Consider the following 16,231-nt stretch of genomic DNA (forward strand, 5'->3'; position numbering starts at 1 on the left):
GTGGAGTAGAGTCACTCGGTCGACCAAGGGGTCGTTCTTTGAGTGCCGGACGTGGCGTCGCAAAAGGACGGGGCCAGGCACGGTGAGCCATGCCGGTACAGTGGTTCCTGATTCGGATTTCCTCGGGAAAAGGAACATCCTTTCGTGGGGGGTGGCATTTGTTGCAGTACATAGGAGGGAGTGGATGAAGTGTAAGGCACGAGTGAGAACCTCCTGCCAGTGAGAGGTGGGGAGACATTTAGACCGGAGAGCCAGTGTAACCGCTCTCCATATGGTGGCATTCTCCCTCTCGACCTGGCCGATACCGCATGGGTTATAGCTCGTGGTCCTGCTTGAAGTGATACCACACTCCAGGAGGTACTGTTGCAGCTCTGCGCTCATGAATGAGGACCCCCTATCACTGTGAATGGAATTGGGGTACCCGAAAATGGCGAAAATACTGTGAAGGGCCTGTATCACTGAGGTGGCAGTGGTGTCTGGGCAGGGCACAGCGAACGGGAAGCGGGAGTACTCGTCGATGGCCGTAAGGATGTAGTTATTATGGTTGGTTGACGGTAGGGGCCCCTTAAAGTCTATGCTAAGACGCTCGAAGGGGCGGGTGACTTTGATAACGTGGGAGTTATCCGGACGGAAGAAGTGGGGCTTGCATTCAGCGCACACCGAACAGGCTCGGGTCATGGAACGGATCTCCTCGACTGTGTAGGGTAGGTTGCGCGCCTTCACAAAGTGGGCAAACCTAGTGACCCTGGATGACAGAGCGCCTCATGGAGTTTCTGTAGTCTGTCCATCTGTATGCTGGCGCACGTCCCCCTGGAGAGCGCGTCAGGCGGGTCGTTGAGCTTACCAGGCCGGTACAGGATGTCGTAGTTAAAGGTGGAGAGTTCGATTCTCCATCTGGCGATTTTGTCGTTTTTTATCTTACCTCGTTGGGTGTTGCTGAACATGAAAGAGACCGCGCGTTGATCAGTCAACAGTGTAAAGCGCCTCCCAGCAAGGTAATGTCTCCAACGATGCACCGCTTCAACTATGGCCTGGGCCTCCTTCTCGATCGAGGAGTGTCTACTCTCTGGACCCTGGAGGGTTCTGGAGAAGAAGGCTACAGGCCGACTGGCCTGGTTCAAGGTGGCTGCCAGGGCGAAGTCGGATGCATCGCTCTCGACTTGAAACGGGACAGACTCATCGATCACGTGCAGCATCGCAGCGGCGATGTCGGATTTGATTCGATCGAAAGCCGCTCTGGCTTCGGACGAGAGTGGAAAGGAGGTGGTCTTGATAAGAGGCCGCGCCTTGTTGGCGTAGTGTGGAACCCATTGGGCGTAATACGAGAAAAGGCCCAGGCAGCGTTTGAGCGCTTTCTGGGTATGGGGGGGGGGGGGGTAAGTCCATTAGGGGACGCATGCGGTCAGGATCTGCCATGACTATCCCGTTCTCCACCACGCAACCTAGAATCGCGAGTCGTGTGGTCTGGAAGATACACTTGCCCAAATTTTAAGTCAGGTTCAGCCGACAGGCAGTTTGAAGAAATTTGTCTAGGTTGGCGTCGTGGTCCTGCGTGTCATGGCCGCAGATGGTGATATTGTCCAGATACGGGAAGGTAGCAGTTAGCCCGTTCTGGTCCACCATCCGGTCAATTTCCCGCTGGAAGACCGCAACACCATTCGTGACTCCAAATGGTACCCTAAGAAATTGATACAGCCGCCCATTCGCTTCGAAGGCTGTGAATGGTCGGTCCTCACAGCGGATCGGGAGCTGGTGGTAGGCCGAACGTAGGTCAATGGTGGAGAATATGCGGTATTGGGCGATCTGGTTCACCACATCCGTGATGCGTGGCAGGGGGTACGCATCCAGGAGAATGAAGCGATTAATGGTCTGGCTATAGTCGACCACCATCCGTAGCTTTTTCCCGTTCTTGACAACCACCACCTGGGCTCTCCAGGGAGTTGAACTGGGTTCGATGATGCCCTCATCCAGCAATCTACGCACCTCACTCCTAATGAATTGCCTGTTTTCGTAACGATAGTGCCGACTTTTGGTGGCCACAGGCTTCCAGCCAGGGGTGAGGTTTGCGAAGAGTGCTGGCGGGGCAATCTGGAGTGTGGAAAGGCCGCAGGATTGGCCCCGGGTTGCTCGGGTACTTCTGGGGTGGGGCAATGGCAGACCGAGAAGGGGGAGTGGGGTCCCCCAAAGTGTAGGGACACCGTTCGGAACTGACACTGAAAGTCTAATCCCAGCAACACTGGGGCGCACAATTGGGGAAGGACAAATAATTTGAAGTGGGTGACCGTTACGCCCTGTACTTCCAGCGTGGCGATGCAATACCCCTTTAACCCGGTCGAGTGCGACCTCGTCGCTAATGAGTTCCTCTGGGTAGTGGGGATAATGTCAAGTCCCCAGCGGAGGGCCAGATCTGGCTGGATAAAACTGTCAGTTGACCCAGAGTCAAATAAACAATTGGTGTAGTGTCCATGCACTTTAATCAGTTCCATTGCTCTGGTGAGGGGATGAGAGCTGGTTTAGTGTTATTGAAGCAGTCACTGATCCAGTTGACAGGGGAGTTCCGCGTGATGACGTCACGCAACGGGATGACGTCACGCAACGGGATGACATAATAGACGTAGTCAACGCTGGAGAAGCAGGTTGGAGGACCTCCCGGAAGTGCTGTTGTGGCGGCGTCGGCGAATGAAAGGTAAGTAGTGGGGTTTGTAGTTGCTCGCGGTTGGCGTGGGTAGGTCGTCCGTCGTGGCGGTCGGGCCCCGACGGTCATCAGCGACAGACGCTAGGGTGAGTACCTGGTTGGCCGCGGCAAGTCCCCAGTTGGTCATGGTGGCCGCATCGGCGGCGGCGTAGGCAGCGGCAGATGGGGAGCGGGCAGCAGCAGCAGTAGCGTTGGCCGCGGGGGTGGCTGTGGCGGCGACATCAGCAGCGGTAGTGTCAGCCCCAGGGGTGGCTGTGGCGGCGGCATCAGCAGCGGTTGCCACAGTCGGGACCGAGCCGGATCGAGTGTCCGCACGGGGGCGAGAGGTGGGCCAACACCATGGTTGTGAGGGTGGGCTGCTCCTTCCGGGTTTGGTGACTCTGTGATGTCAGGCGTTGCCATGCAGGGGAGCCTTTGCTCTCATTGGACGAGAGCTCTGGGGAAGAAGAGTTTGAATGGGATCATTCCGGACTGGTTGGCCACCTGTGAAGAGCTCCTGTCTTTTGCTAATAAAATTGTAGAGCTCGTCGAAAGAACCAGAGACTTGTTGATCCAAACCAAGGCTTTTATTAGCAAAAGACAGGAGCTCTTCACAGGTGGCCGACCAGTCCGGAATGATCCGACCTGGCTAGCGACACAACCCTTTAAGGCCCAGATAGTAGGCGTGGCTTAGCTCTCAGCCAATCGCTGTAAGCACAGTCTAGATACTGTAACTATATACATTGGTGATAGATCTGTACTATCACAACAAGTAACTGCACAATGTGTCCATTGAAGAGTAACATTGATTTTGGATTTGAATCACCAAAAGAACTCGATGTTCTGTTCCCATTACTCCCTATGAATATCTTAACCATTACAACATTGCATTTTAAGTTGCTGAGTTTCCTACACAACACAACATCAGAACGAATACTACAAGGTAATGTCATTGATCCTTTAAAATGTTGTGCCTGAGGAGAGAACCATGGTGTTTAACATCTATTTTTTTCTGCATTCGTTTAAGAAATCAGACAATGAAGCTGGGGTAGGCAAAACTGCACCTTTAGCTTACTCCTCCATAAGCAAGATCATAATTATTTTTCTTCCATAGCCTCAAATACATTCAGACTGAGTATGGTCAGGGGACAGGAAGGCTTGAATTATAAAAAAGAGGTTGGAAGGAGCATGGGTGTACTGCAAAGCATACACCAACTAGTTGAGTCATGACATGATTTTGAAACCAAAGTGCCCAGGAACACATAAGGGTGTAGAAAATGGCAAACCTAGCCAAGTCCATCACTGGCACCAACTTCCCATCCATTGAAGACATCTTTACGAGATGCCGATTCTCTAATTCCCATTAAATCCCTCCTCCAAGCCTCTCTGCCCCTATTCCTCTGTCTCACTTTCTCTAGCTAGTTTCCCTCTCTGATCAGAGCACTACCCCCCCCCTCCCCTCTCAGGTTTTTGCTCCACTTGCATCCACCGTAACTTGCCTGTTAGCGTGTGCTCCTCTCCCTGCCCCTGCATTTTCTCCCTCCCTCCTTCACCTTTTTCTTCAGGAGCCTGTCTGCATTTTGCTCATTCCTTGAAGGCCCAAAATGTTGGTTTGCGTGACCTACTAACTTACTTCAGCACTTTTGTGTACTCCTCTCAACCACAGTGTCTGCAGACTTTCTTGCTTTACTCAAGACGTTAGCTAATGCCAAAAAATTCCCATCATCCTGGTCACAATCTCTCTCCACTGTTATTTTCAGAAGTGTTAAGTCTGGCATTTCTAGGTTCCAAAATAGTACAATTACCCCACAAAAGCCATCAGGCTCTTGAAGCCCCCGGTATTATCCTAACCATAAATTACAACAGGAATACCAAAAGAACATTACATTGGTCTTGAACTAACTGCAACTCTAAATATAAAAGGATATACATTTATGATCTTTTCTGACTCATGGCACATTGTGGTAATTTATTACTGCTATTGGTTGTACATTACTTACTTGAATGGCTGTAGCAAATAGGAATTTTGGTACATCTGAACATTGCACATAACAAACTCTCACCATTATGAAGCTGGAAGGGGGGGGGGAGGTTGATAGTGGTTCAAAACATCATGAGGGGTACAAATAAAGTGGATGGTTTCAGTCTCAGCGGGATGTGGGTGGTCAAAAACAAGAGGACATAGGTTCACAGGTGAGAGGGGAACAATTTAAAGGGGAGTCGAGGAGAAACATTTCCCACACAGAGAAACGGTAGGAACAAGCTGCCAGAGTAAATGGTAGATGGTACAAATGTAATTCAAAAAGACATTTATATAGGCATATAGACAGGAAAGGTTCAACAGTGATATATATACTTCATCCAAAGGTAGCAATGACATTAACCTGTAGAATTAATTCTGGCATTGTGTTGTGAAGGAAGTTTAGCCAAGTAAAACTCAGTGTGCAATATTACAATTGTAAACATATTCATAGGGACATATCCAACCCTTCAGGTGGAACCAGCAGAAAAGGACAAGTTCTACACTGATCTGCGCAACTTCATCCAACGCACCCCTACAGCTGACAAGGTTGTCATCCTTGGCGACTTCAACGCTCGCGTCGGCAAAGACTCAGAAACCTGGCCAGGAATCCTTGGCAAGCATGGTGTCATTCTTGGCGACTTCAACGCTCGCGTCGGCAAAGACTCAGAAACCTGGCCAGGAATCCTTGGCAAGCATGGTGTCATCCTTGGCGACTTCAACGCTCGCGTCGGCAAAGACTCAGAAACCTGGCCAGGAATCCTTGGCAAGCATGGTGTTGGCAAGTGCAATGACAACGGGCGTCTCCTGTTGGAGCTCCTGTTGGAGCTACAGCGGCTTGTCATTACTAACACCTTTTTCCAGCAGAGAGACAGCCTGAAGACTACCTGGATGCATCCCCGATCCAAACACTAGCACCTCCTGGACTATGTTCTGGTGCGAGGAAGAGACAAATGAGATGTGCTCCACACCAGGGTCATGCCCAGCGCTGAATGCCACACAGACCACCGGCTTGTTCGCTGCAAGCTCAACCTTCACTTCAAGCCAAAGTTCAAGAACAGTGGAGCCCCCAGAAAGAGGTTCAATATTGGAAACTTGCAGTCAGACGAAGTGAGAGGAAACTTCCAGGCAAACGTCCAAGCAAAGCTTGAGGATGCAAACTGCCTCATGGACACGTCTCCTGAAACCCTCTGGAATCAGCTGAAAATGGACATACTGCAATCCACTGAAGAGGTTTCTCCTCCAGGAAAAACAAAGACAGGTTTGACGAAAACAACCAGGAAATCCAGGAGCTGCTGGCAAAGAAGCGATCTGCCCACCAGGCTCACCTTGCAAAGCCTTCCTGGCCAGAGAAAAAACGAGCCTTCTGTCTCGCATGTAGCCATCTTCAGTGCAAACTCCGGGAGATGCAAAATAAGTGGTGGACTATCCTCGCCAAACGAACCCAGCTTAGCGCCGACATTGGCGACTTCAGGGGTTTTTATGAGACACTAAAGGCTGTGTACGGCCCCTCACCCCAAGTCCAAAGCCCTCTGCGCAGCTCAGACGGCGAAGTCCTCCTCAGCAACAAGATCTCCATCCTCAATCGATGGTCAGAACACTTTCAATCTCTTTTCAGTGCCAACCTCTCAGTCCAAGAATCCACCCTGCTCCAGCTCCCTCAACAGCCCTTAAGGCTAGAGCTGGATGAGGTCCTTACCCAGGAAGAGACATATAAGGCAATTGAACAACTGAAAAGTGGCAAAGCAGCAGGTATAGTTGGAATCCCCCCCCCCAGAGGTCTGGAAGCCTGGCGGCAAAACTCTGCATACCAAATTGCATGAGTTTTTCATGCTCTGCTGGGACCAAGGAAAGCTGCCTCAGGACCTTCGTGATGCCATCATCAACATCACCCTGTACAAAAACAAAGGCAAGAAATCAGACTGCTCAAACTACAGGGGAATCACGCTGCTCTCCATTGCAGGCAAAATCTTCGCTAGGATTCTCCTTAATAGACTAATACCTAGTGTCGCCAAAAATGTCCTCCCAGAATCACAGTGTGGCTTTCGTGCAAACTGAGGAACTACTGACATGGTCTTTGCCCTCAAACAGCTCCAAGAAAAGTGCAGAGAACAAAACAAAGGACTCTATCACCTTTGTTGACCTCACCAAAGCCTTCGACACTATGAGCAGGAAAGGGCTTTGGCAAATACTAGAGCGCCTCGGATGCCCCCCCACCCCCACCCCCCCCAAGTTCCTCAACATGGTTATCCAACTGCACGAAAACCAATAAGGTCGGGTCAGATACAGCAATGAGCTCTCCGAACCCTTCTCCATTGACAATGGCGTGAAGCAAGGCTGCATCCTCGCACCAACCCTCTTTACTATCTTCTTCAGCATGATGCTGAAACAAGCCATGAAAGACCTTAACAATGAAGACGCTGTTTACATCCGGTACTGCACGGATGGCAGTCTCTTCAATCTGAGGTGCCTGCAACTCACACCAAGACACAAGAGCAACTTGTCCGTGAACTACTCTTTGCAGGTGATGTCGCTTTAGTTGCCCATTCAGAGCCAGCTCTCCAGTGCATGACGTCCTGTTTTGCAGAAACTGCCAAAATGTTTGACCTGGAAGTCAGCCTGAAGAAAATTGAGGTCCTCCATCAGCCAGCTCCCCACCATGACTATCAGCACCCCCAACATCTCCATCGGGCACACAAAACTCAAAACTGTCAACCACTTTACCTACCTCGGCTGCACCATTTTATCTGATGCAAGGATCGACAACGAGATAGACAACAGACTCGCCAAGGCAAATAACGCCTTTGGAAGACTACACAAAAGAGTCTGGAAAAACAACCACCTGAAGAAACAAACAAAGATCAGCGTGCACAGAACCGTTGTCATACCCACACTCCTGTTCGGCTCCGAATCATGGGTCCTCTACCGGCATCACCTACGGCTCCTAGAACGCTTCCATCAGCACTGTCTCCGCTCCATCCTCAAAATTCATTGGAATGACTTCATCACCAACATCGAAGTACTCGAGCTGGCAGAGTCTGCAAGCATCGAATCCACGCTGCTGAAGATCCAACTGCACTGGGTGGGTCACGTCTCCAGAATGGAGGACCATCGCCTTCCCAAGATCGTATTATATGGCGAGCTCTCCACTGGCCACCAAGACAGAGGTGCACCAAAGAAGAGGTACAAGGTCTGTTTAAAGAAATCTCTTGGTGCCTGCCACATTGACCACCGTCAGTGGGCTGATATCCCCTCCAACCGTGCATCTTGGCACCTCACAGTTCGGCGGGCAGCAACCTCCTTTGAAGAAGACTGCAGAGCCCACCTCACTGACAAAAGACAAAGGAGGAAAACCCAACCAACCAATTTTCCCTTGCAACCGCTGCAACCGTGCCTGCCTGTCCCCACATCAGACTTGTCAGTCACCAACGAGCCTGTAGTAGACGTGGACATACCCCTCCATAAATCTTCGTCCGTGAAGCCAAGCCAAAGAAGAAACATATTCACAGGGAGTAATGGGAATGGATTATCAAGCAGAAATGTTTAGGTAGAAAACTTGGTCAGCATGGCAAGTTAGGGTGAAGTGTTGAAAAACTGCATGACTATTAATCCTTACGAGTAAAAATTTTCACTCATCTTAGTCTTAAATGGTTGACTCTTCATATTGAAACAATGGAAATCACTAACATTTAATTTTAAATCAAGACCTATCGCCAGGAAGGAAATATTCAGAATTATGATCACAAGTAGCAAAAAGATGTCTTTTACAACTTTGTTCATAGTAAATTGCTGACAAGAACACAGAAACAATGCTAAAGAGTGCTCCAACAACAATATTACCTAATTTTCTTCACTGGATTGAGTAGATGGAAAATCATACCAGTTCATTTCAGTCAATAAAATAAAATTGGATGATTTAACATTTTGTTGTAAAATTGATGATGTATTCACTTGTTATGTCATGTAGGAGATCTTATTTGAAGCTTTTCACTTCCTGTGAATAAACTAAAAATATAAAATTGAATTCTTTTTACTTGACAAATTAAAAGAAATATTTTCTAACTACCCATTCAAGGGCAATGATTAAAAAAAATCTTTAGTTGTCTCAAATATTATTCTGTAAAAAAAATCCAAAATCTGGTATTTTTATTTTTTACATTTGCACATTATCACTGCTGTTCATTTGAATAGACGGGAATATCAATCTACACAGAGATACACGATTTAAAGCACACCACATTTACAAATGGCAAGCTGGGCTGGGGACTCGGGAACATTTGTGGACAGGGCTTTCCCATTCAACCACTGATGGCACTGCCATCACTTCAGCCACATATTTGGAATCTGTAATGCTTTAATTCTACAAGATTAGCCCACCACATTAAGATCACTCAAGCATGTGCTGGGCATAAGCATGCATGGCTGTTTTGGGGAGGGGGAAAATCAGGTCAGCAAAGCTTGGTTCAATGTAGTATGTTAACATTGTGCCACAAATGGATAATTTTTTTGTTTCTGTATGAATAAAATTGGGCTAACAAAGACAATGGAGACAGGCTATTTTTTTTTAAACTTTGTGATTTCAATGGAAAAGTAAATAAAACCTTGCAAAATTGATCAAAAATTTATTATGTTTTCACATTGTTTTCTCAATCTCCCTGGAATGTACATCCTGGTGGAAAAAAATTCATTTAAATTTGGTCCAAAATGCTGTATTTTCTGCATCCCCATTGCAGGGCTTGTCAGGGTTAAAATGGCCCAGGACCACCTATCACAGTTGTGAAGTAAAAGGCTAGCTATCTGCCACTGAAGTGAGAAGATGTTTCTTCATTCAGTAGCAAGGTAATCTTTAAATTTCCTTCCCAAGAGGGCTGTGAAGCCTCAGTTACTGAGTATATTCAAAAGAAGACAAAAGAGACTGCAGATACTGAAATCAGAAGGAAAAATAAATGCTGGAAGAACTGAGTCAGTGTGGGAATGGAGAGGCGCGATGGTAGGTTATAGATTGTGCCAGATGGGGAGGAAATGATGGCATGTAGAATGGGGGGGGGGGGGGGGTGGTGGAGTGGGATGAGAAAAGTTATCCAATGATGGAAAGTGCTGAGGATGAACAGGTTGGTGTAGAAGTGAGAAGGAGAGTGAGTCATCTCTTTGGATCTTTGGCCAACTCCTCTACATCAAACAAGGTGCCAACCTGAGCTAGTTCCATTTGCCTGCAGCTTAGACTTTCCTATCCAATTATCTCTTAAATGTTGTAATTGAACCTACCCTACCACTTTCTTTGGCAGTTTGCTTCACATAAATGTACCATCATCTGTCTGAAATGCCCATTCCTCAGGCCACTTTTAAATCTTTCCTCTTACTTCTTAAACCCAGGTCCTCAATTTAGACTCCCCTATATTAGGCCAAAGACTGGGCCCTTCAGTTTTATTCAAGCACATCCTGATTTTATGTACTTCTGTAAGATCACCCCTCAGCCTTCTTCACTCTGGGGAAAAAAATGCAATCCCAACCTCTCCATACAACGAGAGCCCTCTGCTCCTGGCAGCATTTTTCTTTGTGCACTTTCAATAGTGTGATCACTGTACACATTAACCCAAGTGCTGCCTCATCAATGTCTTATGCATTTCTAACATGACATCCCAACTCTGGTACTCACTTGTCCGACTAATGAAGGCAAACAGGTCATACACCTTCTTCACTACTCTGCCCAACTTAGAAGGAACTATTTACTTGTACACTTGATACTTGTTTTCTAACATTCCTCAAGGCCATTTGCTATGTTGTGCCCTAGTTTAAAGTGTCAGAGTTAAATTCTACCTACCTTCTTCTTGCAGACTTACTCAACCTTCTTCACTGTCCAAAATTATGATATCGTTTGCAACCTTATCATAGCACCTATAGTCTCATGCAAAACACTAAATGACAAATAACAGAAACCCACCACCGATCTCTGATGTGCACTACTGGTCACAAATCCAATCTGAAAAACAATCATCCACTGACTTTTTCCACTAAGCTAATTTTGTATTCAATGGGCTAGTTCACCTGGATCCCATGAATTTAAACAATCTGAACCAGCCTACCAATCAGAAGCTTGTTAAAGCCCTTGATAAGGACCATGTTGACAAATTTCACCTTCTAGCCTTCATCAATCCTCTTGGGCATCTCTTCAATAAACTCTATCATATTTGTAAGGCATAATTACCCACACACAAAGCCACGCCAAGCATTCTGGTCTTTTCAAATACAAATAGATCCTGTTTATCTCCGCCAGGAACGCAATGGGATGTAGGTCAATCGGGTAGCACGGGCTTATGGGCCGTAATGGCCTGTTACGGTGTGTGACAAGTTTAAAAGATAGTAAATTCATGGTCCGTAATGACATGCAATTGCTGAGATTAAGGATAAAAATGAGATAAGGTTTAAAAGGAAGGTACTTAAAAGGTGTTTATGTTCAAAAGGTGCCTAAAACAGTAGAAACTTATATTATGTGAAAAAGGGTTAAAATGCCAAAAAGATTTTTAATTCATTCATTGTTTATTTCATTGTTTATTGGTAAGAATGGAATCATAATAATAATTATAGTGTCTCTGTCCACATTACTCAGGGGAATTGTGGTATGACCCTCATTTGAGTAAACGCTCCCACTGAGGAAACATCACCCGATCACTCCTGTAATCATTTCTCCCCATTTTCAGGAATGTTGTGGGTATTCCACACTGGTAGAGTGGTTGTGATCATTCATTAAGATGTTTTGAGTGTCAAGAGAATGTTGATGTAACATTTTGAGCAAGTTAAAATACAGTTTTGCTGAGTATGACCAGGTGTGTGTGTGAGCAAAGCCCCTGCGTGTTAGCAGAGTGCAACCTGTAGCTGTGCTAAATGATTCCGCCATGTGGTTAAGTCAAATGTACACATAAGTAAATGTATTTGAAAGTTGTTGGTATGCTGTGTATTTAGGAACTTCTCCAAGTTTTGCGAGAGTTTACTGAGCCATAGTTACATATTATTTAGTAGTAGAGAAAAATGAGGATGAATGTCTCAGGTAAATACTGTATATCGTTGTAATTTATGTATTCTACTATAACCGAACTGGTATGTTGTTTGGAAATTGTCATTATATTTGATAATTGCATTCGAGTAAACGCTCTCACTGAGGAAACATTACCCAATCACTCCTGTGATTATTTCTCCCCATTTTCAGGGGCGTAACATTTTGGAGGGACCGCTGAGATCGCTCTTCAGATGTCCGGTGTCCACAACCTGGTGGCCGGGTTCTGAGGCAGCTATCTCCCCACACAACAATCCAGACAGGCTGCAGGGAAGAATGTGGTGCTGTTTGAGGAGAGCTGGAAGCAGGTGGTAGAGGATATGTCACCCAAGACTGTTCAGAGATCGCCAGGACATCCAGTCCCAAGTCAACTCCTGCACAGTAAAAATTTCTCCTAGCCTGTAAACATATCAGCCTTATAAAAGCTACAGAAAGAGGTATTCGGGGGTTTGGGGGGGGGGGGGGTGCTACATACGCTGACTAAAGGGAACTTGCTCAGAGTTTGTGATTTTCTTAACAGATCCGGTGAGTGAAGAGTAGATGTGGAGGGAAAGTGCTCACATGCTGCCCCCTCTAGCTCAAGTGGGCCACCCCCACAAAGTCACCTCGCTAGTTGGCAGAAAGTGTTCTGTTGAATGTTGTCTGAATAGTCACCAACTGCAAGTTCTATGGGACACAGGTTCTCAGGTGTCGATAATTGATGAAAGATGAAAAGAGGAACACCTGCCAACCACAAGAATGAGGGATGTTTCAGAGATCCTGGACACATGATGGTTTAACGACTGCTGCGAATGGAACTGAAATGCTGTACTTGGGATGGTTTGAATTGACTTTCCTGCTAGCCACTGGAACTGACCAAGCAGAAGAATTGCAATGAAAGGATGGCACCTGTCTCATCCCTTCATAAGTTTCAATGTTATTGAACACATTCTAACAATAACTGAAAAGACTAAACAGTATAACATTGTGAGGGAAGCCTTCCCAAGTCTCAAAAGGAATAAGGTGATAGCTTTTATACAGGTGAGTATACAGTGGAAACAAAGAAAAAGGAGATCGCATTTCCAAAACACAGTGGCATTCAAATTAACTGTTGGGTAGCTGTGCTGCCCTTGAAGGAGGACAAGGCCTTGCTCTTTCAGTCAGGCCTGAACCCACAGTGGCCAGATGGCCTCAAGTTCCACGACACCCTAGTCAGGGTCAGGAAAGGTGTATCCCAGACATCACGATGGATGCTTCTAACCCAATTGACCATGACATTGTTTTGACAAGGCACACTTTAATTGGCACAGTGCAAACCATTATGACAATCTTGCCCACCCAGAATTTTGAGAAAGTTTCAACACCAGCCATAGTGAGTCACACAAGCATGAAACCAAAAAGTAACATCAGTGAACACTGGGCTCCACCTGTAGATCTAAGTCACCTTAGTGAGGATCAGATACAGGTAATGAAACAGATTGATGGCGACTAGCATCAACCACACGAGACAGAGTGCAATTAAAACGCTAGTTTTAATAGGCTAATATATACAGCTAGGCCTTGCCTCTGTCCAAGCCTAGGCCAGAATGAGCTGAGACCAGTTTATATATACAAGGTCAATAGGCAGTGGCCCCTGGTGACCTAGTGGTGTAATAACATACCACCACACAGATGCTTAGAGAAGGGTTTCATTCCTTTTCAAGGTCAGACAATAATATTGACTGTATTGAAAAGATGAATATGGCTATTTTCCTCAAAGACAATGAACCAGTCAAACGCAGATGCAGATCAGTGCCTAGTCCTTGATACCCGGAAATGAAGGGTTACCTCCACGACCTAATAGCGCAGGACTAGATCAGGATGTCAAACACCTCAGCCATTGTGTGTTAGAAAAAAAAGATGACACCCTACGGTTATGCATAGATTACAAAGACTTGAACAGAAAGACCCATCCTGACCGTCAGCCCATCCTGGACAGTTTAGGTGGTAAATCTGGGTTTTCTCTATTTGACCAGGGGAAAGCTTACCACCAGGGATTCATGTCAGAAGAAAGCAGGTCACTGACAGCTTTTGTCACACCATGTGGGCTTTATGAGTGGATTGGCATCCCCTTTGGCCTCATGAATGCCCCACAGCCTTCCAATGATGCACGAAGGAATATTTGGAAGGGCTTTGGGATAACATCTGTATTCTTTACCTGGACGACACACTGGTTTTCAGTGACACCTTTGACTACCATGTGAATGATGCACGAAAAGTAATACAACGCCTCAGAGAGTACGGCATCAAACTTGTAAGTGTGACCTTAAGCAATCCCTTACTAATCACAGAACACCTATGCCATAGGGAATATTTAAAGTGGTATGCGAGTAGAAAGAAAAAGGTTGAGAACCACCGGTATAAAGCATCGAACTAAATTTTTATGATGTCACCTAAGAAAGAAAAAGCTTCTAAGTTAACTCCTACTAAAAAGTCAGAAGAGAAGAATAAAAAAGAAACTGGACCCACCTTAGCGATGAAGCTGGCTGCTGAGGTACTTTCTGGATTTGCCAGTGAGGACCCAGGAGAGGGACCTTCCTCCAGAGCCCTCTTCATGTTTAGCCATAAAGATGGTGCTGGAGGAAAACTTAAAAGTGCTTTGTGCATGCACAGTGCAATAGAAAAGCAGGCGGAGAAAAAAAAATTCAAAATCTCTTAGAGGGACAGTCCAGGGACTGTGTCAACTTCAGTGCATGAAAGAGACACAAGTCCAGTGGAGGAAGGAAGCTTCAGGGAGTACGAAAGTGAAGTTACATCAAGTTCAGAAGAGGAACAGACCAGAGGGGTAAAAAAGACTTTTAAGAAAGAAATAAGTAAGATTGAATCTAAAATTGATGAACTTCAAATTAAAATGAATTTTACTTTGGAAAATAACTTCAATGCATTATCCAGTTAACTGTCAAATCTGTTTTAACTTGCTTCAATTGTTCTGATGGCAATTTAAAGGTGATGAGTAATGGATAAGTTGGAAAATAAGGATCAAGATGTTTGAGAGGACACACTGTATTGAAGATAGATCTCATGTATGAAGATTTGAGGACTAGTTTAATCTTGATGAATGAAAAATTGTTGGAGAAAGTCTATATTTTGGAAAATTATAGCAAAAGAAATAACATTAAAATAGTGGATTATCCACAGGCAAAGAAGGAGAAGATGTGATTCGCTTCTTTCAAGAGTGGTACTGAAGATATTTGGAGAGGAACATTTTGAAGACAATTGAAAGAGCCCATCGTCTGAACCAGAGACCACGATCTATCCTGATCAGATTTCTGAATTACCATGTGTGACAGAGTATATAGAAATATTTTTGGGAGATAAATTGGGAAAAGTTAAGAGTAGGTTACATACAAACACTTTAAAACAGATAATTTCAAATACTGGAGACCTCATGTTCAGTGAGTTTACAGAAACTTTGAAGACTTCACAAGTAGATGTTAATTGGACTGATGTTGTGGAAATGGACTATTGTCTTTTAAAGCAAGAGGAGACAAGTGGTTTCTCACTCCTTTTTGAAGAGTGCTTAGAGAGAGGTCGCTGAGGGGTTCTTGTTTACCCAAAAGCAACAAATGAAAGAGCAGGCTGGTGCTCTATTGTCTCTTTTTCTTTTCTTTGTCTTGGCTTCGCAGACGAAGATTTATGGAGGGGTATGTCCACGTCTGCTGCAGGCTCGTTTGTGACTGGCAAGTCCGATAAGGTACAGGCAGGCACGGCTGCAGCGGTTGAAAGGGAAAATTGGTTGGTTGGGGTTGGGTGTTGGTTTTTTCCTTCTTTGTCTTTTGTGAGTGAGGTGGGCTCTGTGGTCTTCTTCAAAGGAGGTTGCTGCCCGCTGAACTGTGAGGCGCCAAGATGCACGGTTGGAGGCGATATCAGCCCACTGGCAGTGGTCGATGTGGCAGGCACCAAGAGATTTCTTTAAGCAGTCCTTGTACCTCTTCTTTGGTGCACCTGTCTCGGTGGCCAGTGGAGAGCTCGTCATAGAACACGATCTTGGTAAGGCGATGGTCCTCCATTCTGGAGATGTGACCCACCCAGCACAGTTGGGTCTTCAGCAGTATGGAATTGATGCTTGCAGACTCTGCCTGCTCGAGTACTTCGATGTTGGTGATGAAGTCATTCCAATGAATGTTGAGGATGGAGCGGAGACAGTGCTGATGCAAGCGTTCTAGGAGCCATAGGTGATGCCGGTAGAGGACCCATGATTCGGAGCCGAACAGGAGCGTGGGTATGACAACGGCTCTGTACATGCTGATCTTTGTGTGTTTCTTCAGGTGGTTGTTTTTCCAGACTCTTTTGTGTAGTCTTCCAAAGGCGCTATTTGCCTTGGCGAGTCTGTTGTCTATCTCTTTGTCGATCCTTGCATCAGATGAAATGGTGCAGCCGAGGTAGGTAAACTGGTTGACCGTTTTGAGTTCTGTGTGCCCAATGGAGATGTGGGGGGGGGGGGGGCGGCTGGTGGTCATGGTGGGGA

The 16,231-nt window shown here is 46.1% G+C and overlaps 1 protein-coding gene across 1 annotated transcript in view; it reads right to left on the minus strand.

Moving 5' to 3' along the window:
• Nucleotides 1-16,231, minus strand: part of LOC138757508 (NACHT and WD repeat domain-containing protein 2) — a 150,018-nt gene that overhangs the window by 73,014 nt on the left and 60,773 nt on the right. Inside the window, exon 3 of the mRNA XM_069924980.1 lies at nucleotides 14,224-14,232. Coding sequence (XP_069781081.1) covers nucleotides 14,224-14,232 — 9 coding nt within the window. The remainder of the gene's footprint in view (nucleotides 1-14,223; nucleotides 14,233-16,231) is intronic.

The sequence above is a fragment of the Narcine bancroftii genome, chromosome 3 (assembly GCF_036971445.1).
Source record: "Narcine bancroftii isolate sNarBan1 chromosome 3, sNarBan1.hap1, whole genome shotgun sequence".
Classification (NCBI taxonomy): Eukaryota; Metazoa; Chordata; class Chondrichthyes; order Torpediniformes; family Narcinidae; genus Narcine; species Narcine bancroftii.